This window comes from Oryx dammah, unplaced genomic scaffold, assembly GCF_014754425.2.
Source record: "Oryx dammah isolate SB20612 unplaced genomic scaffold, SCBI_Odam_1.1 HiC_scaffold_26, whole genome shotgun sequence".
Taxonomy (NCBI): Eukaryota; Metazoa; Chordata; class Mammalia; order Artiodactyla; family Bovidae; genus Oryx; species Oryx dammah.
Genome location: NW_024070210.1, coordinates 3187108 through 3214029, shown reverse-complemented (window position 1 = coordinate 3214029; position 26922 = coordinate 3187108). Strand labels below are relative to the sequence as shown.

The following is a 26922-nucleotide window of genomic DNA, read 5'->3' as shown; positions in this document are numbered from 1 at the left end:
TTGAGGAGCCAGGCATCTTTGGGGAGGAAAGTCTTGGAACTCCTTGCTGCTTTATGAAACATATGTAAGGCCCTGTGTGTCCTAGATCTAGTAAGAGCACAGGCAAGTGAAGAGGCAACCAACGTGTAGCTAACATAAATTCATTTTCCTCCTTTCACTTTCTTTTCACCCGCATCTCTCCGTGTTCCGTGGTGGAACACCATGGACACATCTGCCTAAGCAGCTGCAACTAATGAAAGGCACAACCTCCCCCCTCGCTCAGACGAACGGCAGGAGCTTGCTCAGACCTTCTGGATTCTTCCTCTGCCGATTCATATGCCCAGGGCATCTTTTCCTCCAAAGGTAATAACTGGTGCTCAAGCTCCGTCCCAGGCCCAACTCCTCCTGTCCATCAGAGTCCCTTCGTCTGTTACTGCTGAGCCGCTTCTTTTCCCCAGCCCCACCCACCTCCACGCCCATCCCTCAAAGGGTAGTGCCGAAGGCTGCCTTAGTAAGCGTCCCTTCTTCAGGCGGGTTCACTGGGGCCGCTGCATAGCCTGCACATGTTGGGTGTGTGGAAAGGAATCTGTTTGTTTCTCTTTCCAATTCACCATCAATATGTACTTACTGAATGCCTCGGAAGCACTTCCCAGGTGGCTCCGTGGTAAAGAGTCCACCTGCCAGTGCAGAAGATGCAAGAGATGAGGGTTCGATCCCTGGGTTTGGGAAGATACCCTAGAGAGAGAAATGACAACCCACTCCGAATCCACCTGCAGTGCAGGAGACCCAGGCTCAATCCCCGGGTCAGGAAGATGCCCTGGAGAAAGAAATAGCTACCTTCGTGCCTGGAGAGTCCCATGGACAGAGGAGCCTGGCGGGCCACAGTCCACGGGCTCACAAAGAGTTGGACGTGACTGAGTGACTATGCGGGCAAAGCACTTGGCTCGGCAGGTGCCAGAGGCAGACAGAAAAAGAAAGGCTGAGGAGACTCTGCCAGTCCAGCGGTTAGAACTCTGCACTTCCACTGCAGGATGCCTGGGTGCAGTCCCTGGTTAGGAAGCAAAGATCTCGCAGAAAAAGAAGAAAAGTAAAAGAAAGGCAGAGAATCCCTTAGCTTCAAAGCCTTTATGTTTTAATTAAAGAGAATAATCCATTAGCTACATAAGACAGGTGCATCACTGAAGACGTGTGACATCAAATACACAAGCTGGAATTCACAAGGCCCCACCCTGAGCTCCCGATGCTAAACAGTAAGTAACATCTACTAGGCGCTGTGCGGATGCCAGGCATTGCTCTCATGCGTCAACTAAGTGCCCAAGGCAGTCGCTTCTGTTTTTAATCTCCATTTTTCAAACAAGGAACCTGAGGCACTGCCCGGGGTCACATGGCTGGTGAGTGACAGCTCAAGGCTTATGCCCTGAGGCTGAATGACTTCCGAGGCCATCTGCCCGGCCCTGGCCTCATGATGGACACTGGTCTTCATCAAGTCTGTTTCCTCCTTGGGAGAAGGGACTGTCTGTCTTTACTGTCATATACCCCCACCGTGCGGAGAACACAGGAGGCCTTATTTGATTACTGATTAGGCAGCCGACCTGGGGAGAGCTATGAAGGCGTGGGCAGAGTGGGCAGCTGGAGACCGAATCCCTATGAGGCGAAGGCAAGGCTTCCAGAGCGGCAGGGCCGGGCAGAAACCAGGCGTCAGCAGCCCGCAGAGGCCCAGGCGGGCGGGCCAGGGCCAGGGGCACCGGGTGGGGACACGCGTGGGGATGGAGACTCGGCCGGAGGGGAGGGTCGGGGGCAGGTGGGAGGGAGGCGGGCGGGGCCCAGCCTGTCCACTCTGTCCCCCACGACGGAAGGGGACAGCCAGCACGTCGGTCTCTGTGGCTTATAAAAGTTAAAGGAAAAGGAAAGAACAAGGGCTGGTGAAGATGTGTTTCTGCATCGCTGGTGGGAAGGGAAAAGAGTGCGGCTCCTTGCAAAATAAAACAGAATCCCCGTATGCTCCAGCCATCCCATCCCCGGCTATACCCCCAAAGGAATTAAAAACAGGGCCTCCAACAGACACTTGCACAGCCACAGTCAAAGTGGCATTATTCCCAATTGTTGAAAGCCCAAGCAACCCAAGAGCCCACCAACAGACGGATGACTGGAAAAGCAGAACGTGGTCCATATCTACCGGGGAACACATTCAGCCTTAAAAAGGAAGGGAAGGCTGACACCCGCCGCAACGTGCGCAAATCCTTACAGACATCGTGTTAAGTGAAATAAACTGGTCAGGAAAGGACAAGTACTGTGCGAGTCCCTTGGGAGTTTCTAGAGCAGCCAAATTCATAGAGAAAGAAAGTGCAGTAGAGACTGCTGGGGGTTGGGGAGAAGGAGGAGCTACTGATCAGTGGGCAGAGTTTCAGTTACCATGGAGACAGATGGCGACGACGACTGCACAGCCGCACCAATGCACTTTATGCCCCTGCAGGGCCCATTAAAGACGGCTGGAATGCGGGGCTTCCACTGCGGCCAGCAGCGAAGACTCTGAGCTTCCCCAGCACAGGGCGCGGGCGCAACCCCTGGTCAGGGAACTAAGATGCCCCTAATGTCGTGTGGTGTGGCCAATAGACTTTTTTTTAATTAATTTTAAAAAATGGTTAAGATGGCAAATTTTATGTTATGTATATTTTATCACACCAGAACAAAACAGGCATAAAGAAAAAGTTGAAGGAGGCTCTAAAGAATCCAACATACTCTTGGGGTCACCTTAAATGAAAAAAGACCTTCTCTGAAACAGTGACTATGGCCAGGACAAAACTGTTAATGCTATAGAAATGTGCTGATCTGAAGAGACAGGCTTGCTCTCTACTTTTATAGTCAGCTTTTCTGATGATGGAAATCCCTTGTAAACATTTAAAAAAATCCTCAATTCCCACACATTAAAATAGGACATTAGGTGCCACTGATGAGATGGCTGGATGGCATCACCAACTCGATGGACATGAGTTTGGGTGAACTCCAGGAGTTGGTGATGGATGGACAGGGAGGCCTGGTGTGCTGTGATTCATGGGGTCGCAAAGAGTCGGACACGACTGAGCGACTGAACTGAACTGAACTGAACTGAACTGAGGTGCCACTGATTATGAAAACATATAAAGAAAAAAAAGGAACTCTGAATCCAGGAATCATATTTTTAAATGAACCTAAGTGGATTACTGATGATTACCTGATTTCCTGGTGATGGTAAAGAATCTGCTTGCTAAGCAGGAGACCAGGGCTCAGTCCTTGGGTCGGGAAGATCCCCTGGAGAAGGGATAGGCTACCCACTCCAGTATTCTTGGGCTTCCCTGGTGGCTCAGCTGGTAAAGAATCCGCCTGCAATGCCGGAGACCTGGGTTCGATCCCTGGCTTGGGAAGATCCCCTGGAGAAGGGCATGGCAACCCACTCCAGCATTCTTGCCTGGAGAATCTCTATGAACAGAGGAGCCTGGTGGGCTACAGCCCATGGATTCTCAAAGAGTTGGACACGACTGAGCAACTGTGCACAGCATTATTCTGTCTACCAACAATGCTTGATGCAAGGAAAGATTCAGGGAACTGCATCCACAGGGTGAGAACCACAGCTCTGTCTTAAGAAGAAACTAAACTCAGCAGTAAACTTTCAAGATACAGTGCAAAATCATTAAGCCAAAATGCTACAACGCATAAACGCAGCTCTTCTCAGAAAATGTCAATAAAATTCAAAGTATGTTCTCCCCCAAAATAAAGTGTACTTCCTCTAACAAGAATGTACATTTCCTGGGCTCCATCAATTCAGGCAGCCCTTTCTTACTCAAAGCCATCAGAGCCTGCTCAGCCGGGCGACTATACCATAGCTAGCATGCTGTCACCCCCAAAGGAACAGCCTCTTTGGGGTTAAGTTCAGAACACCAGCACACCTCTCAGTAATGACGTATCCTAAACACTCTCCCTCTCCTAAAACAACAAGTTCAGAAGTGGCTTGGAATTTATCAATGACTACTGACATACCAGTCACAGACCACACACCCTGCTCTGCACTGGGCAGACTCAGGTCAACCATGGCATCCCTCAATTTTTAGGAGCCTAATTTGTCAGAGAACCTGATGCTCTGAAAGATTGAAGGCAGAAGGCGAAGAGGGCAACAGAGGATGAGATGGTTGGATGGCATCACCGATTCAATGGACATGAACTTGGGCAAACTCCGGGAGGTAGTGAGGGACAGAGAAGCCTGGCGTGCTGCAGTCCACGGGGTTGCAAAGAGTCAGACATGACTTGGTGACTAAACAACAACTTGTCAGAGGCTATTCTACAGTGTTTTATTACTTGCTTGGTTCACAGAACTAGCATGAGGCTAAGTGTAAAAGAAAAAAAGATGTGGTTTTTTCTTTTAATATTGATAAATGTAATATTAAAAAAGAGGAGAATTCCATAAAAGGGTAAAGGATTATTATTCTATTATATGAGTGTCCTCCAAAGACCCAAACCATCCTGTGAAAATTGGTGATGAAGGGTGAGCCTGGGAAATCACCCACCTATTAGGCTGCTTTTATGAGACTAATAAAAATATGAGTACTGATAAAATTCTTGGATTAAATGCATAAGTCAGAAGTGCCTGGAAGTTTTAAAAGCCAGTTACCATACATACTAAGGCACTACTGGACTGTCAGTACTTTCAAAATGCAAAGATATAAAATGTTTCTGTGGAACTTTCCTGGTGTCCCAGAGGTTAAGACTCCATGCATCCAATGCAGGGGGCCCAGGTTCAATGCTTGGTCAGGGAACTAGGATCCCACATGCTGCGTGACTTGGCCAAGAAAATAAACAAATAATATAATGTTTTCTTCTCCAAATCCCTGGAATTCTAGGAGGCAGCCATCTCTTTCATGAGCACGACCCAGCAGGTAAGGAGTACCCATACAAACATTCCAGAGACTTTCCTCTGTTGGAGGGTGGTTTAGGAAGAGCTTCTTCCACCACTCTCCTGGAGTTTGTCCTTGTTATTTAGTCACTAAGTCATGTCTGACTCTTTAGCGACCTCGTGGACTGTAGCCCACCAGGCTCCTCTGTCCATGGGATTCTCCAGGCAAGAGTACTGGAGTGGGCTGCCATTTCCCTCTCCAGGGAACTTCCCAAACCAGGGATCGAATCCAGGTGTCCTGTGTCTCCTGCATTTGCAGGCAGATTCTTTACCACTGAGCCATCAGGGAAGCCCTTCCATGAGTTTAAGACTGAATTAAATCCCCAGTGGGAATTAAAATCCTGACATTAATGCCCTCAAACCCCAGCTTCTCAAAACCACTGAGGCAATCTGGTGAATCCAGAAAAAGGAGAGTTGCCGTAGGAAGACAAGACCATCTGCCAAGAAGCTGGGCTTAGAGCTGTGTGTTCCTCTTACTGTCAACATCGAGTGGGTTGCACACAGGACAGAAATGAATGGAAGAGTGGAGAATGCAGTCTGCCTGACAACTCTGCTCGCAGAGGCGGGCCCAGACCAGTCAGCCGCCAGGACAGTACAAAGCCCTCTTCTACAAGTTCACCTTCACATTAATCACACAGCAGACACGAGCAAGGGGGCTTCAGCCCTAGATTAATCTGCAGGAGAAGAGAACACCAAGCAAGAGATGTCTGACAATAAAGAGCCAGATTCGGGAGCTAGAGCCAGTGCAGAGAGAAGAATCTGAGGCAACAGACCAATTCAAAGTGTCCACAGATGAGATAAAGCTGGAAAACCAAAACCCTTTGATTGCAGATAAAGACAGGGCCAATATTAGGTTTTTTTCTCAACTAGCCATCCTTGTATGTCCCCAGGTCTTACTAAAGCTTTCATGAAAGACTATTCTGAACCATCAGACACTATCCCTGCCTTACAAGAGAAAGAGGGAAGGAAGGATGGTGGGAAAGCGAAGTCGACGCATGCTCATTGGGATGGGAGATTTGGTTTGGAATCTCTGTTGTCACTTAGAGACTGAGTGATCCTGGAGAGTTCACAGAACCAGCTCAAGCTTTCCAATCTCACAGTTAAGAAGGTAAGAATGGTCCCTTGAGAGCTTCAGTTCAGTTCAGTCACTCACTCATGTCTGACTCTTTGCAACCCCATGGACTGCAGCACGCGAGAATTCCCTGTCCATCACCAACTCCTGGAGCCTGCTCAAACTCATGTCCATCACGTCAGTGATGCCACCCAACCATCTCATCCTCTGTCATCCCCTTCTCCTCCTGCCTTCAACCTTTCCCAGCATCAGGGTCTTTTCCAGTGAGTCAGTTCTTTGCATCCGGTGGCCAAAGTATTGGAGCTTCAGCATCTATCCTTCCAATGAATATTCAGGACTGATTTCCTTTAGGATTGACTAGTTTGATATCCTTGCAGTCCAAAGGACTCTCAAGAGTCTTCTCCAACACCACAGTTCAAAAGCATCAATTCTTCAGTACTCAGCTTTCCTTATGGTCCAACTCTGACATCCATACATGACTACTGGAGAAACCATAGAGCTTACTCTGAGACCTTGAGAGCATACTCTAGGTAAAGCCCACAACCCAGTGTCCAGCATACAGTAAATTCTCAAAACACATGCGTATCTTATTTCCAGACTTCCATTCTGAGTCCCACAATACTCAGCCTGCCTCAACCAAATCCCACGGGACAAATGACAAGTCTCCCTACAAAGATCCCTGCATACAGAAGTTTGTAAGTGAATGCGATCCCAAAGTAGCAGTCAGATTCCCAGAAGCTTCCTGTGATCAAAGTTTGCCAGAAAGACAAAAAGAGACTCTGTTAAAGCTACCTTAAAAATGTTTAAAAGGTAAACATTATCCAGGCAGTATTTTAAGTAGTTGTATTTTAGGCAATTTGATAGTCTTGCTGTTTTCGGAAACTGGGAAGATGCATCTTAAAGGCCATTAAAATATTCATCTCAGATGGCAATAGGAGACACCTAAGGGACACTGGCCAGTTATAAAAGATTGACAAGAAAGAGGAAAAATCATACATTAGATTAATCCCTGGTGGGCTAGCTAGAGATAGTGCTAAGATGGTCTGCTGCTGAAGAATAGTGGAACCAACTATTTTTGGGTATATCATCAGAATCAAGCCTCTAGGCATGTTCCCTTATTAGCTAGAATGATCTTATTCCTGGGCTTCCCAGGTGGTACCAGTGGTAAAGAGCCCACCTGCCAAACAGGAGACCTGGGTTCGAGACCTGGGTTCAATCCCTGGGTCGAGAAGATTCCCTGGAGGAGGGCATGACGACCCACTCCAGTATTCTTGCCTGGAGAATCCCATGGACAGGGGAGCCTGGCGGGCCACAGCACATGGGGTCTCAAAGAGTCAGACATGACTCAGCACACAGATAACAATCTCATTTGCAGAGTGTACAGCTTCTAAAGCCCTCTTTAAGGACCCATCTGAGAGGAGAGACTTCTGAGTGGCAACAGTACTGGCCCGGAAGAGCTTGTGAGGAAGATTCAGCCAGGGGCCAGGACGTGCCCCTTGGGACCTGTGGCACAACTGATCCCTTAAATCCAGCAGAGGCAAGTTTCTTAACTGGGACAGTTTTGCCCTCGAGGAGACATTTAATAATGTCTGGATACATTACTGGCTCTCATACGGGAGGCACTGATGATACTGGCATCTCGTGAGGCCGGGGAAGCTGCTAAACAACCCACAATGCACAGGACAGGTCTCAGGACAATCTCCAGCCCAAAATGTCCACAGAGCTGACGCTGGGCAAGACTGCATCAGAGGAGGGAGAAGAGAAGGACCATCCGACCATCATGGACAAGGGCTTCCCGGGTGGCTCAGCCGGTAGAGTATCTGCCTGCAATGCAGGAGACCTGGGTTTGATCCCTGGATTGGGAAGATCCCCTGGAGAAGGGAACGGCTACCCACTCCAGGATTCTGGCCTGGAGAATTCTATAGACTATACAGTCCTTGGGGTTGCAAAGAGTCGGACCCAACTGAGCCACGTTCACTTTCTTTCATCATGGACAAACTGTGTCACGGCTGTCATTAAGAGATGCTGTGTAGTCGGTTTGGTGGGTGTCCCTTATATAGTCTGTGCCAAGTGAACATTAGGGACAATATTCTTAAATGATTTCAGCTGTCTGCATTTTAACAGTTACCAGCGTTTCCCCAGTGGCTCAGGGGTAGAGTCCACTTGTCAATACAGGAGACACTGGTTTGATCCCAAGTCCAGAAAGATCCCACATGCCGCAGAGCAACTAAGCCCGTGAGCCACACACACTCGAGTCCCTGGTCTGCAGCAGGAGAAGCCACTGCAATGAGAAGCCCGGGCACCGCAGCGGAGAGCAGCCCCACCCGCCACAGCTAGAGAAAGGCAGCAACGAAGACCTAGGGCATCCATAAGTAAATAAACAAATCTCAGAAAACATTTACCTCCCATCCCCTTCCAGCCCCTTAGGAAAAGTAAGAAAGCAAACTGTTCACATTAAAACCAGGGTATTCTCTCTGATCAAAATCTATGTTAACAGGTGGCTCAGACAGGGAAGAATCTGCCTGCAATGTGGGAGACCTTCCCTAAGTTGGGAAGATCCCCTGGGGGAGGGAATGGCAACTCAATCCAGTACTCTGGCCTGGAGAGTCCGTTGGACAGAGGAGCCTGGCGGGCTGCAGTCCACGGGGTCACAAAGAGTCAGACACAACTGAGCGACTAAGCACAGCAGAGCATTGCATGCGTGTAACATCAGTCCTACTGGGTTATTTCTCAGGACTGCACTGTGCACACGGTATGTACTAGTACAGGCGTCACAGAGGCAGATAGACACACGTTCACACACACAAACACCCACACACCGTCAGGCACTCTCAGCCCACCATCTGGCCCTCCTCTGCTCCCCTGACTATTCAGGCAAGATGCTGGTGCGCATGACTAGTACCCCAGTGACCTTCACCAGTAATGCTAAGAGCTGGAAATCATAGTTGAAGCCACAGAGCTGAGAATAACATGCAGTTCCCAAAACAAGAGCTTTTATCTTCTTGAAATAATAATTATTTTTGCTCACCCCACTGCTGTGGGGACTAGCTCAAAGACACCCGGTGAGAAACAGAAGCCCCCTGCCAAAGGCGCTCTTTAAAACCCTTCCTTGATTCATTCCAGGCACACGGCAGAGGTCTCTGGAGCCCTTGGCTTTCACCACCAGCCCTTTTCTCCAACCCAAAGTGACTAATTTGCCCACAAACTGAACATCATTGCCAGCCTGAGACTGTCATTACCCTGTCTTAAGCATTTGGCGGGTTCTAAAGTCCCGCTCAGTCATGTCCAACTCTTTGCGACCCTGTAGACTGTAGCCCACCAGGCTCCTCCATCCATGGGATTCTCCAGGCAAGAATACTGGAGTGGGTTGCCATTTCCTTCTGCAGGGGATCTTCCCAACCCAGGGATCGAACCCAGGTCTCCCGCATTGCAGGCAGACGCTTTAACCTCTGAGAAAGTCCCCAAGTGATCACTGCATTGATAAGCCTAGGGTAACGTTATTTGTCAGCTACAGCCAAGCTCCTTTGGTTCCAAAGGCAAATAAACATTTCTGCTGTTTCCTTGGGAGGGAAAGGCCAAAGAAGAAAAGTGTCCCTTGGTTTTAGAGGCACTATCGGAAAGCCAGTGGATCCGCCAGATGAAAAGAAGCAGCTGCTCTTTACCAGAGGCCAAAGTCCAACTCAGAGCAAGAAAATGAGATCCAGTCCAAAATCTGACCAAGTTTCCTACAGCACCTATCAAGTGACAGTCAGCCCAGCCCAGCAAGAGCCAGCCCACATCTGGGAAGGGAGAGGCTGCCCACTTCCAAAAGCTCCTTTGGAACCAAGGTCAGCCCTGCTCAACCCCAAGTAATTACCTTCCTTGCTAACGGCTCAGATTTCCTGCTGGAAACCTAGGAAGAATTACTTTTACTTATATGTTGTTGTTTAGTTGCTAAGTCGTGGTCGATGCTTTTGCAGCTCCATGGACCGTAGCCCACCAGGCTCCTCTGTCCGTGGGATTCTGCAGGCAAGAATACTAGGGTGGGTTGCCATTTCCTTCTCCAGGGCATCTTTCCAACCCAGGGATGCAACCCATGTCTCCTGCATTGGCAGGCAGATTCTTTACCGCTGAACCGCCAGGCTTTCCTTATGTTATGTAAGCATTTACAAATCGTCCCAAGTCCAGGCTCACTCACTCAACTCTTTGCGGTTTTAGGCAAGTCATTTAACAAATCACGGGCTCCATCTTTGTTGGATGCAGTATAAGCATCACTAGAGATGTGGTCCCCAAAGAGCAAGTCGTGGGCCACCCGCATCTAAATCCCAGGGATGCCTGTCATCCTACGGAGCCAACAGGTAGTCCGAGGGAATCTGCCCATGACATGACTCATCAGTTTACCCTCCCCACCCCTCGCCTTCCTGGAGATCAAACAGTGCATTCCAGGCCCTCTTCCACTGGGTGAGGCAGGGTTGTGATTGGAGGCCAAAGCTCTGAAGAGCAATGTCCTGTCTGTTCCCCTAAAAAAACCCTCACGTCTGGAGAAACGCCCAGGCAGCAACAGCCTTGGAGGGGGTAAGAATAAGCTGCTGGTGTTTGTGACCATCGTACGTAAACTAACCTCCTCTGACAGAGTCAAGGGGCTTCCCAGGGGGCTCAGTGGTAACAAATTTGCCTGCAGTGCAGGAGACATGGGTTTGATCTCTGGGTCAGGAAGATCCCCCAGAGAGGGAAATGACAACCGACTCCAGTGTTCTTACCTGGAAAACCCCATGGACAGAGGAGCCTGGCAGGGTGCAGTCCATGGGGTCGCAGAGTCAGACACACCTTAGCGACTAAACAACAACAATATCGACTATACTTCAAAAAATAAATTTTTTAATGTGATTGAGTGAAAACATGCTATCTGGTCCTGAGGCAGCCATCTTGCAAACCACGTGGTAATAAGTCTGTGGATGAAAAGCTAATGTGCCAAGGAAACGAGAGCAGAGAGAGAGCAAGCCTGGGTCTATGTGTGTAATACTGTGATTCAGAATAAGAAAGGTGCATTTGGTCACGGTCTTATGGACTTCCCTGGGGGCTCAGACGGTAAAAGCGTCTGCCTGCAATGCGGGAGGCCCGGGTTCGATCCCTGGGTCGGGAAGATCCCCCTGGAGAAGGAAACGGCAACCCACTCCAGTACTCTTGCCTGGAAAATCCCATGGACGGACGGAGGAGCCCGGTAGGCCACAGTCTATGGGGTCGCAAAGAGTCGGACACGACTGAACGACTTCACTTTCACTTTCCTGGCACAGGGCTCCTAACACCCCTGGAATTTCCCAAGGGCCATAAAGCTTCTGTTACATTAATGAAGTGGCTTTGGGGCCATCTAAGGATGGGAGTTGGTTACCAGGGAAACCAGAAACCAACCAGGGACAGAGCGCTGAACTTTCAGCCACACCCTCACTGCACCCCCAACCCCTAATTTCCAGTGGGGCTGGGAGAGAGGCTGGAAATTGAATCAATCGCCAATGGCCAATGACTCAATCAATCACACCCGTGGGAGGAAACCGCCATAAACATTCAAAATGGAGGAGATACAGAGGCTTCCAGGTTGGTAAACCAGACCACTGCACATGCCAACAGGCCAGGCCCCAGATCCCCTGGGGAAGCACCGCCGCTTTTGGACCTCGCACTGTGTAGCTCTGCGTCTCACTTTTGATCCACACCCTTAAGTACTCCTGGTGATAAAGCAGTCGTCTAGTGAGTAAGCAGGCCTCCTGAGTTCTCTGAGCCGCTTTAACAAACTATCTGAACCCAAGGAAGGAAGGGGTTGGGGGAACCTCTGATTCATGGACCTCCACTCATCAGAAGCGTGGAAACAAGCTGGACTTGCTCCCTCCAACGCGCTGAGCAGGCCTGTGGAACCTGGTGCCGATTCCAGGCAGACAGTGCCAGACTTGGGCTGAATTGAAAGACATCGAGGTGGTGTCAGAGAATTCCATACGGGGAAAAAAATCCACACTCTGGAACTCGAACCAGAATCCTTAGCGTGTTACTGGGAAAGGATGCCTGAAGCCTGAAGTAACCTCGCTCCAGGATTCTCCCTATGTAAGCTGTGTTGAATTCTTAACCCTCTGTAAATCGGCACGGGGGCAAGGCCCATTTTCCTGGCCTCACGTTCCACATGAAGAAAGCCAGCCAGACTAACATTCCTGTGCCTTCTCATGCCAAGCACAGCTGGGCAGGGGCTCACCCGGCGGGCTCGGCAGAAGGGACCGAGTCCCCTCATCGGACAGGCTCGGCGGGGGGCACCGAGTTCCCTCACCCAGTGGACTCGGCAGAAGGGACTGAGTTCCCTCGGCTCGGCTCGGCCCCTTTTCTCTCTTGTTTGAAACCTTCTTCAAAGATTTCTTTTGTTTGAAACCTTTCTTCAAGGGAACTGTACTCTGCTTCACTCTCTCTGGTGTAGTGAGTAGAGCAGACCCTGCCCTCACCAAGGAGGCCTGTGCCACTGAAGACCAAGCTGCGGTGGGAGGCAGGGTCTCTAAAATGGCCAGAGACACAGCACCCTGAGCCCCAGAGCCCAGACCAGGATGAGCAAACACTCCCGTGACTCAGCTTACACAGCACAGCTGACCTTCAGAGATAAGGTGAGATATCTCATCTCTCATCTAACTGTGGGCTTCTCTGCTGGCTCAGAGGGTAAAGAATCTGCCTGCAGCACAGAAGAACCAGGGTTCGATCCCTGGGTTGGGAAGAGTCCCTGGAAAAGGGAATGGCGACCCACCCCAGTATTCTTGCCTGAAGAATTCCACGGACAGAGAAGCCTGGCAGGCTACAGTCCGTGGGGTCACAAAGAGGAGGACATAACTGAGCAACTAACACACACACACACAACATCTAATCACATGAACTCTTAATCCACAGTGCTTTCTCCAGCTGACAGGAGAGTGCAGAGGGGAAGTCACTGAGATAGAAGAAGGAGTCCATGCTGTCTTCACAGATGAGGGGACCTGTGCCAAGGGATGTAAGCCACCTCGGAGGTGAGAATGGCCCCCACCCTATGACCAGCAAGGAAACCGGAGTCTCAGCCCTGCAACCACAGGGAACTTATGCTTTGCCAAGACTTGAATGAGTGTGTAGGCAGACTCTTCCCCAGATCCAGAACACAGTCCTGGTTGACACTCTGACTTTTTAGCCTTTGATATCCTGATCAAGAACCTTTGCCAAGCCCGCCCTGATGTCTTACCTACACAACAATGATGTAATAAACCAGTGCTGCCTTAGGTGTCCACTAATCTGTTACATGGCAATATAAAACTAATAGAGCATGGAAATCCTTCTAAATCAGGGTGAAAATGGTTAGTAAGGCCTTCTGGCATCAAAGCTAAAACTACATTCACTGATGAGCTTATTAGCACGAAAGCTGGCCTTTTAATCTCCATCTGACTTCCGTGTCTATTTCTTAATTAGTTCCTAACGCCAGAGGGGGAAGAAAGAGTTTTCATTTATTCACCCCATAAAACCCCCAACAGTCGGATATTTAAGAATACTTTTGGCATTTCTACGTAATATTAAAACAATAACTCTCAACAGTTCTTTAAAATGAGGCTCAGACCTGGGATGGGATAAAAGAATCCAAATCATGTCACCTCAGAACCTAGGCACCTAGATTGTATATCTAAATCCTCTGTTTCCATATACCAGGGGAAGGAAAAGGCTACATCACCAAGAAGTGAAAAATAAATAGACCGCCCTCGTGGGAACCGAAACTTCACACCCCCAAGCTTTGTTGCTTTACACATTTTTTAGTTCTCAAATTAGGCTTCCCTGGTGGCTCAGATGGCAAAGAATCCACGTGCAGTGCAGGAGACCCAGGTTCAATCCCCGGGAAGGGAAGATCCCCTGGAGAAACAAACGGCTACCAAACTCCAGCAGTCCTGCCTGGGAAATCCCATGGACCAAGGAGCCTGGCGGGTTGCAGTCCATGGGATCGCAAAGAGTCAGACACGATTGAGCAACCAGCACTTCCACTTTTCGAGAGTAAGTGGCCTTTTAGATGTAGTTTAAATGAATAGCCAAGCTTTGAGACTTTCTACCAAAACTTCACACAGCAAGCGAGCCGAGGCAGAATCACTTGTTTGTAGATTGAGGAAGCGTGCTCATAGTCTTCCTGGAACTCAGACACCCATCCACAGCACCTTCCAATGTTCTGCAAAGGCATACATCGTGTGCTGCCAATTCAGTAATATACTTCCAGCTCCTTCCTGAAAGACTTCCGACCTTCGATGACACCGCAAAGCAGTGAGCAGGCCATCAGCATAAAATGAAACGTGAGATTCTGAAGCCTCTGTCCCAGAGTCCTGGTAATGATCCATTTGAGATGCAGCTTTAAGGGGAAGGAGAACCGTCCTCTCTACTTGCAGTAAGAAATTCATTAGGGGAACTAAGTCCCCAAATTCAGGAGCAGATGCCGTCAAAATGATTGCAACCTCTTTCCTCATTTAGAATACAGTTTCCAAATTTTATTTTTGCTAAGGGGGAATTTCAAAAGCTTGTAGTCTGATCTTTCCTTTCCACAAATAAACTCAGATCTTGAAAAGCGATATAAAAATAAAAACACCAGATCAGACATTTCTCCACTTGAATTCTGTTATTCTGAGTGTTCAAGCCACCAGATTCATTTTCCCCTGACTCAGAAGCCATGAGGCCATGGCTAACAGGCTACCTCTGAGAAGTTCAAAACAGCCCTTGGAAACAAGGTTGCCATGTCTGGTGCAGGAAGACCAGAGCATCTGATGGTTTCCATGGTGACCACGGAGCCCAGGTGCACACTCTAATGAAGCTGGCTGGCCAGCCAGCAACTCAGACCAAAGGTTGTGGAACATTCCAGGAAGACCCCCATGTCACCGAGCCACTCATGAAATTCTAACAGGTGGCCTGCTTGCCAACAAGTGCCCCCTTCAGGAGACAGACACTCAGCGGCACTGAACTTTGTGTCCGGCCCTGTGCCAAGCTCTTTTCCATACGTTACTCCATTTCACCATCACCAAGACCTTACAAAGTAAATTTGAATTCCACCCCATTTTGCAGATGAGTAAACTGAGGCAAGGGTTTCCACGGTGGCTCAGTGGTAAAGAATCTGCCTGCAGTGCAGGAGACATAAGTTTGATCCCTGGGTCTGGAAGATCCCCTGGAGGACAGCATGGCAATCCACTCCAGTATTCTTGCCTGGAGAATCCCCATGGACAGAGGAGCCTGGCGGGCTGCAGTCTATGGGGTGGCAAAAGTCAGACATGACTGAAGCGAGTTAGCAAGCACACATGCAAACTGAGGCAGGTCATCCAAAATCCCTGAGCTTACAGAAGACATCTCCAAGCCAGTTCTAGTGCCTCGTTCCTCCACTCAGCTCAGTAAGAATTTATGAAACTGCTCAAGGGGCGCGCTCCCTTACATTCTTCTAAAGAGAAGTTTATGTCATGATTTCTTGTCTCAGAGGGGAAAACAAGTGCAGCCTTAGAACGGATCACTGACTTATTTCTGCCCATCATTTCCAGATTCTGATAAAGAGCTCAAATTGTCATTTTTAAATACGAAGGCATCATAAGAAATAATTCCCTGAAGGAAGTTTGAAAGACTTGAGAATTAGGTAAAGAGATGAGAGAGAGAGCAAAAATGATCTTACTCCTAAACAAAACAAGTGTTCTGTTAAATTACATGATCGAGTATGAGCTAAAGGGCAGTGAAAACCCCAGTCTACATGCCTGTCACTGATACTAGGAATGCCACCCCTAGTAAACAAATCCCTTGCAGTGAGACTTTTGTCCCTTGTTTCAAAGTGAGTATTCTCAAAAAGAAAAACTCACTAAGGCAATAGCAATCATCAACACCTTAGTATGAGTCAGTATGTGAGCAGACTATTGCTGAGGGAGCACTCAGCTGCGGGAGAAGAGAGAGGAAGGGCCATGAGGAGACAGACACAGAATACAAAGCAACGTCTGGAAACTGCAGGAGTCTGGGAGAGGTCGTAGAAGCCAGGATCGGCCTAAGACGCCGGGCTTGGAAATAAAACAGAGAGAAGAAGCTCCAACAACAAAACAGACGGGCTTATAATTCTCTACTTTATTGCCAGGCTTCCCAGGTGGCACAGCGGTAAAGAATCTGCCTGCCAATTCAAGAGGCGCAGGAGACACGGGTTTGACCCCTGGTTCAGGAAGATCCCCTGGAGGAGGAAATGGCAACCGACTCCAGTGTTCTTGCCTGGAGAATCCCATGGACAGAGGAGCCTGGCAGGCTATAGTCCATGGGGTCGCAAAGAGTCGGACACAACTGAGCGCCTGAGCACCACTTTATTGCCAGTACACTAAAAAACACATCTTCCTTCTTTAATAAGAAGCTGAGTATGCCACATGCCTCCAAAATACGTGTTGGAAAATCCACACTTAACCCTCTTGTGTTGTGATTCCTGACAAGAGACAAGAATTAGGAACCGTACCTGTGACTACCATGGGTCGAAATAAAAAAATATGACCATAACATTGAACTATCCCATTGAAAGTGAGAATGGCAGCATGAACCCCTGGTAATTTCTTCTGGATCCTGTCAGGCTAAAGCCAATTGGATCACAGAGGTTAGGGTTTAAATAGATGCAGTACTCACTCGAAAGACCTTCTCCACTCTTGCAATGCTTTTCCCAAAGATGGTTCCAAGTTGGTCTCCAATTCCAGCCAATAAGAAACCAAAGAGTGGGATTCCAAAGATGGCATATAAAATACAAAAGATTTTGCCTCCTTCAGTGCTTGGAGCAATATTCCCATACCCTGGTGAGAAATATTAAAAAGAGAGAGGGAGAGTGGTGAAGCAGCAGAGAAATTAGAGCACGGAACCAAAGAACCTGACTTCCTAGAGGGCTGCTTCATCCCCACCCTGAACCTCAGGAGTTTTAGGAGAGCTCCATTCTAAAGGCCCTACAAAATTGAGAACATCGTTCCATTGTAACTCTTCTTTCTCTCCCGGTATACAGTCAAGAGGGTCCAGGTTTCCAGGATCTGATAAGATGACAGGTATTTCATTAGATGACGTTTTAGGAGGTCCGTGGTCATCTAGAATTGCGTTTCTGGTGGAAAATGGTACCACCCGTTTCAGAAACATCAGACATCTTCGGCGTGTCTGGTTTAGGGACGCTGGGCACCTGGGGAGGATTTACCGCTACTTTTTTAGATTTGGAAAGAGCTTCTCCTATCCAGCCTCGTCCTGTGGCCATCCCCTCCACGGCTCGGACTGTGGCTGTCTCCTGCACGTGCCTTCTTAGGGTGATGGGTGTTCCACATTAAGGAGGATGGGTGGTCTAGGACGAATTCAAAAAGGACCCCTGGATCATACAGCCCCACCCTGAGAAGCCTGGAAACAGTCAGGAGTGGAGGAGGAGAGGCCAAGTGCTCCTTCTCACATGGACCAGGATGCTGAGCTCTGCCTGGGTCTCTCTCTTCCTTGGGAACTCCACGCCACCTGAGTCCTGGCCACCCCGACCCACCCACTTCTTGTACCAAGAATCCAAGGATTCAGGTGTGAACTAAAGGTTTGGTGGTGGAATGGATGTGTAAATACAAAATAATCCTCAATAGCCAGATCTATTTGCTTGTTGTTTCAAACAGTGCTTCAAAAACGCCTACATCCGCATTCTCCAGAGTTCTGCAGTTAGGTAAGTAACTAGTGAATATTTGGCTTACTCTCTCTGACAGGACTGAAGACAGTGGTGCTGGAAGAAAAAGGCGTATAGCATTAACACACATTATACAGAGACAAGACTCTAAATTACTCGTAGTCACGCCAGTGAGCGTTGCAACATTACGCTAACTAGTGTCTAGCCAGTCACCTAACTTAACATTCTATCTCTAACCCACGCAGCAAGTGAGCTATTGGGCTCATGGTTATTAGCACACGGGGAAAGCCTCACAGGAACGATAACGCTGACGGCCAGTCTGTCACTCAGCCTCCTGTGGGCCTGGAGGACTCACTCTTGCTTCCTGCCTCTGGGTGGTGAGTCACCTGGTTATTTTCCTGTTCAGTTTTCCAAGTCAGAAGCATTCAAACCTCTTAGCACAGATCATCTAAATTATATAGCTTCTATTTTTTAAATGACTATTCAGGCAAGCCTTCTAATCTTGCTTTTTTTTTGACTCACCATGATTTTTATTTAATTGTGAAAAAAAAAAAGGCTCTCAACTTTTTTCGGGTGTTTTCAGGAACTTGGACAAAATCATTCTGTCAGCATTTCCCTCTAGAATAATCTGATTTACATTAACACAGCCCTGTTAAAAAGGAATAAAGGTGCCTATACAGCTCCAATTCCTGGAGGTTTGTGGTGACACCTGGAAATATTCTGGTAATTTATGGAAACGTTTATGGCTCTGGCCATACATTTACTGTCTCCCAATTGCCTGATTACTGTCAAGGAAGCCGATTATCTTTCAGTTTGAATATCTCAGAAAGAAGCACATTGCAGGCACAGGGAGACACACTGAGGCCTTGAATCTGCAGAGCTGGCATCTTATTAACCTTAACAAGTGCTGCACCCCCTTCCACCAGCTTTTAGAGAGGATCCGCTCCACCGCTTGGGTCAGGACTCTGCTCAGGGGACATTTCCATCATCTAAAGAGCCTGAGAGCAAAGCAGGAAGAGGAGGCTCCAATCCAATACCACCACCTTCACCTGGTTATTCTGAGACTCCCTTAACATCACCAAGCCTGGTTCTGGAGGGATTCAAGGAAAATGTGGGGGAAACCAGTCGGCCGTATGCTTCCAAAGCCAAGTGTAAGCAGTAGTGTGGATCTTATTACAGTAGGCTCCTTCTTCTGGGTTTCGAAGGCTAGGACACTAAAGTTAGAGCAAAGCTCTCAGGCACTCGAGGTAATATGCAAATGAGCCTTGACCAGGGGATACTTTGGCCACCTGATGTGAAGAACTAACTCATTGGAAAAGACCCTGATGCTGGGAAAGATTGAAGGCAGGAGGAGAAGGGGATGACAGAGGATGAGATGGTTGGATGGTGTCACCGACTCAATGGACATGAGTCTGAGTAAACTCCGGGAGTTAGTGGTGGACAGAGAGGCCTGGCGTGCTGCAGTCCATGGGGTCACAAAGAGTCGGACGCGACTGAGTGACTGAACTGAATGAACTGAGGGGCTTCCCTGGTAGCTCAGTTGGTAAAGAATCTGCCTGCAATGCAGGAGACCCCAGTTCGTTTCCTGGGTCGGGAAGACCCCCTGGAGAAGGGATAGGCTACCCACTTCAGTATTCTTTGGCTTCCCTGGTGGCTCAGCTGGTAAAGAATCCGCCTACAATGAGGGAGACCTGGGTTCGATTCCCGGGTTGGGAAGGTCCCCTGGAGAAGGGAACAGCTACCCACTCCAGTATTCTGGCCTAGAGAGTTCCATGGACTTATAGTCCATGGGGTCGCAGAGAGTCAGACACGACTGAGCGGCTTTCACTTTCAAGCCTTGAATAGCCTGTTTAAGGCCATCACTTCACTTCGGATGTAAAGTAATCACCATTTTTGAGTTATGCTGTATCTTGTGTGTCTGTCTGTCTGTGTCCCCTGCCTCTGATGAACTATATGGAGAGGCTGTTCTCCAGTGTGACACTCAACCCTGTTAGTCTAAGAAAAATTGCATAAGTTACTTTTTGGAATTTTGCTCTGAGGCAACAGGAAGGACACATTCCTGGATTTTTGCCTCTGTTTGTACTGGGCCCTCAAGACTTCCCTGCCCCTTCTTCCTGAAGGCTTGATAGAACTTTGAAGTAAGATGTCACGGGCCCTGAGAACTCAGGAAGTTAAAATTCTATTCTGATCCTTCCACTTGCTAACTCTCAGATCTTGGGCAATTTACCTTTCTGGCTCACTTTCCTTGTCTGAATGAGGGAGCTATGAATAGCACCTACCTTACAGCTTCAAGAGCTACATGTAAAGCTTGAGGACCCTTTGGAGATTAAATCCACAGTGAAACAGGAGGCCCAGAGTACGCATTCAGTAAGGATCCGCAATTATCACCTTGCCTGGGTTTTCTACGGGAAGAAATCACTTTGTGTCTCCAGCAAAACTAAGCCCCAGGAGGAAAAAGAGCTGCTTCCTATTTTCTCCCCAGGAACTCCACCATGCTCCCACAGCACCGAGACAACTAACACAACGCCTGTGCCCCCTGCTGGACCGGCTGGATGGCACAGGGGGCCCATGGCGGGACTTGGGCTATAGGTCTTGGGGGTGAGAAGCTGCAGGTCAGGCAGACGGAGCCCAGAGCATTACAAGTGGACTTCCTAAAGCGGAAGGCTCCAGGGATCCTCCACCAGCTGGCTTCTGATGACGTTTGGCAGGAGGAGACCAGGCTAGCGAGAACACTCTGCTGTGAATGAGAAAGCCTGCAGCAGTGCTCAGCACCGGTCACCCTCTGGCTAGAAAAGAGCCCAAGCCCTTTCTGAAGACAAAGCTGGTGTTTACACTGGACGCGGGCCTGAGCAGTGCACCTGGAACCCTCCCGTTTGCTATTTATGTGCCGAAGTCAAATCTTGGCCGAACCATGTGCTGTTCAGCTCTGGGGTTTGGGTTAGAGCAAACGTTCTCAAGCCAGGCTGTGCGTTCATTGGTGTGTGGCAGTCATGCAGCGTTCCCCACTTAAAAGAGCCTCGCTCTTGGTTTAAGGCTCCGCTGTTGTCATTTTGAAGCTCTTAATCATTTTTTTTGTTTTTTAACAAGAGATTGCATTTTCACTTGACACTAGGCTTTGTGCTTATGTAGCTGGTCCTGGTGGATAAAGTGGGGCTCTGTGGCTTACTAACCTTGAGATATTAGACAGGCTACTTAACGTCTCTGGGTCTCAGTCCTCTCGTTAGTAAAATGAGGCAAATGAGAGTTACTGTGAAACTGAGTGAGATAACGTGCGGAGCACAGTTCCAGTTCCTGCACCTACTGCTGTTGTGCAGTCGCCAAGCTGCGTCCGACTCTGCGACCCCGTGGCCTGCAGCTCGCCAGGCCTGCCTGCCCATCACCCGCCCCTGGACTTTACCCAAACCCATGTCCATTGAGTCTGTGATGCCATCCGACCATCTCATCCTCTGTCGTCCCCTTCTCCTGCCTTCAATCTTTCCCAGCATCAGGGTCTTTTCAAATGAGTCAGTTCTTCCCATCAGGTGGCCAAAGTATTGGAGTTTCAGCTTCAGTATCAGTCCTTCCAATGAATATTCAGGACTGATTTCCTTTAGGATGGACTGGTTGGATCTCCTTGCAGTCCAAGAGACTCTCAAGCGTCTTCTCCAACACCACAGTTTAAAAGCATCAGTTCTTCAGCACTCAGCTTTCTTTATAGTCCAATTCTCATATCCATACATGACTACTGGAAAAACCATAGCCTTGACTAGACGGACCTTTGTTGGCAAACTAGTCTCTGCTCTTTAAATGCTCTCTGGGTTGGTCATAACTTTTCTTCCAAGGAGTAAGCGTCTTTTAATTTCATGGCTGCCATCACACTGGCAGATGGATTCTTATCCACTGTACTACCAGGGAAGTCTGACAACCCTTAATTGAGTTCCAGGAGAGGGACATGGTTATTGGTTACCACCTGGGACCTGAAGAGGGGCTCTCTAGAATGAGGGTCGAGTCAAGTGACCTAATCCAAAAATGCCTCAAATGGGGAATTTCCTGGTGGTCCAGTGGTTAGGACTGTGTGCTTTCCCTGCAAGGGGCATGGATTCAATCTATGGTCAAGGAAATAAGATCCGAAATGCCAAGTGGCAAGGACCAAAAAAAAAGCTTCAAAGAGGAAATCTATTTGGTTTCTAGAGCTATTGGTGAGAACTCAAATCATTGTCTGTCCTTCCACAAATGACGTTTTGTGGGAAGAATCTGCAGACAGCTTCCTCCAGCTGAGGAAAAGTATACTTCCTGGAGAGCCGCCTGCACAGCCAACAAATGAGAATTAGTTACTGTGAAAGGGGACAGGGTGCAAGGTGACCTCAAATAGGACAGCAGTCTAGTCTTCTCCTGGCGTGACTCTTGGTTTGGAGAAGAGCTTGACCGTGTTCCCCTTTTGCCGCACATTTGTAGATCTTCCTGTATAGCTGAGTGCAAGAAAATCTTGTCCAAAAAAAAAAAAAAGTGCTTTGATATCTTCAGATAAAAGGGACCTCTGTTACTGAGTAGTATCACTGCTTTTCAGGAAAAGACTATTATTCCTAAGATCTCTGTATATGCATTCTACATAATGAGCACATTTTTTGTGTCTGAATAGCACATAACCTCACGTGGCTCAGGAGAGTCTTTCTGGAGAGCGACTTGGCAAGCCTTGAAAAGGTTCAGGCCCTTTGACACAGCATCCCCTGGGGGATCTTGCCAAGAAAACAGGCAGAGATGAAAATCGTCCTTCGAGAACTAAGGTTTTCATTGTGATATCACACTATCACAGAAGTAAAAACCACTTAAGCCTGCAGCAACATGTGATTACAAGATAGATAGTAGATCCAACAGAACCCATCAAAGATGATGTTTTTCCAAAGAACCTTAGTAATATGGGGCAATGTTTACAGAATTAGGTAGCAAATTGTGTGAACTCAATCACGCATGCTAATATGTGCGTATTTCACAAGTAATAAAAAAGCTCCTCGGCTCCAACTGCCCTACTGCCTGAGTTCTAAATAATGGAAAATGTCTCAGAAAGAAGAAGAAAAATTAGCAGGCTCTTAGTGTTCTTATAAGCCTTGCTACCACTTGTAATGAATGAATTTGCCACTAAATAATCAAGAGAAAACATCATCTCCTCACCTTATTATTCTTTCTAATACTGTACTCCTGTTTTCTTTAGAAATTTCTAATGGTGTGACTTTCTAAAACTTTTCAGCCCGCAGTCAAAATTTAGCCAGCAAAATGGTGTTCAACTCACAACACATTATTTTTCAATTAAGACAGACTGAGAGGGAAAAAAAAAAAAAGGCATTTTTTCCGTTGAATAGAAAAGAATGCAATCCCTCATGTGAACACTGAGCCGTGAGCCTGAAGGGGCCTTGGGGTCTGGATTGGCTTTTATTTTGTTTCTGTCTCCTGCTTGTTGTGCAGTAATCTCCTGTTCAGGCTCCATCTTCCCTCAGATTCTGGGAAAGGTCCCTGTCCTTTGCCCAAGTGTGACACAGCATCCATCCATCCTCCCACTATAGAGGCAACAGCATCCCAGGTTGCCAGGACACCAGCACACGGAAACCTAGGGGCTTATCCAATAGGAAGCTCCATCTAAGACTTGAAACCAAGAGTGAGGAGCCCACAGGAGGAGGAGGAGGCGGCCGCAGTGGCCAGCAGGGTCCAGCCCAGGCTCTGAGGTCAGAGGACACTTAGTGGCCCTCTGTGATCTCTGAGCCATAAGTGTGCATTTACTAGGATTTTTCATTAGCTAAGAGAAAACCCAAAGCACAATAGAGCCCAGCGCAGGATGTTTAACACGTATTAACTCTCTATGGACGGCTTCACCCCAGCTCAGAGGGGGCAAGCGGGGCCTCACTTACGGCTCCTCTTCTGTTACTCGGCTTCTTCACTATCAGCTGAACTCTAGGCAGGAAAACCCCTCAAGGGAAGGAAATGGACAGCAGGGTCCTGGACTTACCTTTTTCCCGATTTACCTCCAGGAAGAAAAAGAAGTCATTTCCTCCAAAACTCACGCAAAAGCCCCTGCAGGAATCCACTCGCTTACTGGCCTAATCCAGGAAGCCTGTCCATCCCTGAACTCAGGACTGTGGCCATGCACATGCGCGTTACTGAATTTCTGTCTTTTTTTATGGTTCTAATTTAATTTTAATTTTTAAATTTAAGTACAGTTACTTATGAGTCTCCCCTGGTGGCTCAGATGGTAAAAATGTCTGCCTACAATGTGGGAGACCCGGGTTCGATCCCTGGGTTGGGAAGATCCCCTGGAGAAGCAAATGGCACCCCACTCCAGTACTCTTGCCTGGAAAATCCCATGGATGGAGGAGCCTGGTGTGTGGTCGCAGAGAGTCAGACACGACTGAGCGACTTCACTTTGCTTTGCTTTTGCTGTAGTTACTTATAAGGTGTTAATTTCTGCTGTACAGCCAAGTGATTCAGTTATACATACATATATATACACATGTTTTTTTATATTCTTTTCCAATATGGTTTACCAGAGGATATGGAATAGAGCTCCCTGTGCTACACAGGGCCTTGTTGCTCACCCATTCTATATACAATAGCCTGTATCTACTAACCCCAAACTCCCTCCCCTGCCCCCTCCCCCCTTGGCAACCACAAGTCTTTTCTCTGTGTGAGTCTGTTTCTGTTTTGTAGATAGGTCCATTTGTGCCATATATTTGATTCCACGTGTCAGTGACATCATATGGTATTTGTCTTTCTCCTTCTGACTTACTTCACCGTAAATCCCCCAGCAACACATGACACCTTTCCCCATCTTAATATCCAGACCGCTGCACACAGTTGAACCTGATGTTGGTCTTCTCTGGTCTGCTACAGCGATGCCCTCGGGGGGTGCTGAGCTGGATGGCACTTTTTGCCCTTACATCAAATGGTGCCATGTAATCCTGGATCCTTTGTTGGATGCTATGGGATTGAGGACTAATATGATCTAATCCGGTCTGGAGTGTCTGAAAGGCTTCTAGGCCCCAGACTTCCTGGCATAATTTATACCTCTGCTACTTGGAATAGCTGTCTTAATACACTTGCAGATTTGTAAGTGCAAACCTAGTATGCCAGAAATTATATTATGAGACTTTCTAAAAAGAAATGACAATTCTCTCTCACTCCAAGTTTCCTTATTGCACATAACTTTCTTGAATGCAACAAGGTAAAAATCATACAGGTTCTGAAGATGAGGTCTATAACCATAGACAAAAACCCGTGCCTCTAAAACAACCCAGAGCTTCTGAAATTTGCACCAATAGGAAGACAATCACCAAAGATGCATTCCCCCCAAAAAGGCATACCCTCCAACACCCAGCTAATGTGTGGCTATGAAAAGTAGGAGGAAAAAACTCACAGAAGGCCTCAGAGAGTTATGAGATTTGAGAGATTTGAACTATGAGAGAGATTTCCTCCCACAGAATATAAACAAATGTTAATGCAAGAATCCTCCCACTGAGTACAGAAGAGTCTCCCTCTGTTTGGCCATCACTGCTATGAACTGGTGATGGCTGTGTGTCTCCCATTCTTCTGAATGAGAATTTTTATTGCAATGTGACTTCACTACTAAACAAGGCCAAATAACTCTCAAACTCTTTTTCAGCAGAGCTGGGAGAGGGATGCAATCTACAGATTCCACCATATATGTTAGGGTTACCCAGAAGCTGAGATTGCAGAGGCAACATGGAAAGAATACAGAGAAGCACACAGAATAATTAAAGGGCCCATTGGTGGCAAATCTCAGAAAGTGTCAGTAAAAATCCAATTATGAAAGTGAGGGTCTCACCTTGAGCTTCAAAAGATACTTCCCTGTTTGCACCAAGTGTGAAATACAGTGTGAACAGGAAGAGCCACAGAAGCCTTCCTGAGCTTGACCTGGTCCAGAAAAACAGAAGAGGCAGCGCTATGCAGAGAGGAACACAGAAGGGCCAGGTCTGCAGGAGGCGCTCTGCCTTACTAGCAGAAAAGAGGGGCGTCTTGGCACGTGCGGCCAGAAAGGTTACCGGCTTCTCCCTGCTCTCCTCTTCCAGCCCCCAGAAAAGTTCAGCAGAGAGCTAGTCCAGGGATATCCAGTGTGTTTGGCATCAAAAGAAACTGGCTCTGCATGAAGATAAAGCTTCCACTAAAAAAAAAAAAAAAGTGAAAGAGCAGCAAAACTTACCAGTGAATGAAAGACACTCGGCAGAAAGATGTTGCCCCAACCAGACAAAACTGTAAACAGCCATGAAGTAATTGCCTCTCAGAATCATCACAGAGAAACCACCAAGATGCAGGAAATCCAGGAGAAGATGACGAGGAAACAAGTGCAGATGAGATGTGAGCTAAGCTAATGGAATTCAGGGAAAAAACAGCAAAGAAAAAAGTCCCCTAATGATCACAGTAATGAAAGTAAAATTGGAAGACATGCATGGAGGAGGTAAGCACTGTGATACGACCCACCTCCCAGAGTAATGGAAATAAAAAATGAACAAAGGGGACCTAATTAAAATTAAAAACTTTTGCACAATGAAGGACACTATAAGCAAGGTGAAAAGGCAGCCTTCAGAATGGGAGAAGATAATAGCCAATGAAACAACTGACAAAAAATTAGTCTCCAAAATATACATGCAGCTCAATTCCAAAAAAATAAAGGACCCAATCAAAAAGTGGGCCAAGGAACTAAATGGACATTTCTCCAAAGAAGACATACGGATGGCTAACAAACACATGAAAAGATGCTCAATATCACTCATTATCAGAGAAATGCAAATCAAAACCACTGTGAGGTACCATCTCATGCCAGTCAGAATGGCTGCTATCAAAAAGTCTACAAACAATAAATGCCGGAGAGGGTGTGGAGAAAAGGGAACCCTCTTACACTGTTGGTGGGAATGCAAACTGGTACAGCCAGTATGGAGAACAGTGTGGAGATTCCTTAAAAAACTGGAAATAGAACTGCCACAATCCCACTGCTGGGCATATACACCGAGGAAACCAGAATTGAAAAAGACGCGTGTACCCCAATGTTCATCACAGCACTGTTTATAATAGCCAGGACATGGAAGCAACCTAGACGTCCATCAGCAGACGAGTGGATAAGGAAGTTGTGGTACATATACACAATGGAGGATTACTCAGCCATTAAAGAGAATACATTTGAATCAGTTCTAATGAGATGGATGAAACTGGAGCCTATTATACAAAGTGCGAGTAAGTCAGAAAGAAAAACAATGTAATATATTGTATAATATACAATGCAGTATATTAACACATATATATGGAATTTAGAAAGACAATAACCCTATATGCGGGACAGCGAAG

At 47.6% G+C, this 26922-nt stretch overlaps 1 protein-coding gene across 1 annotated transcript in view; it reads right to left on the bottom strand.

The window, feature by feature from the left end:
* Positions 1–26922, bottom strand: part of KCNK10 (potassium two pore domain channel subfamily K member 10) — a 157211-nt gene that overhangs the window by 26080 nt on the left and 104209 nt on the right. The window contains exon 4 of the mRNA XM_040227519.1: positions 16596–16756. Coding sequence (XP_040083453.1) covers positions 16596–16756 — 161 coding nt within the window. The remainder of the gene's footprint in view (positions 1–16595; positions 16757–26922) is intronic.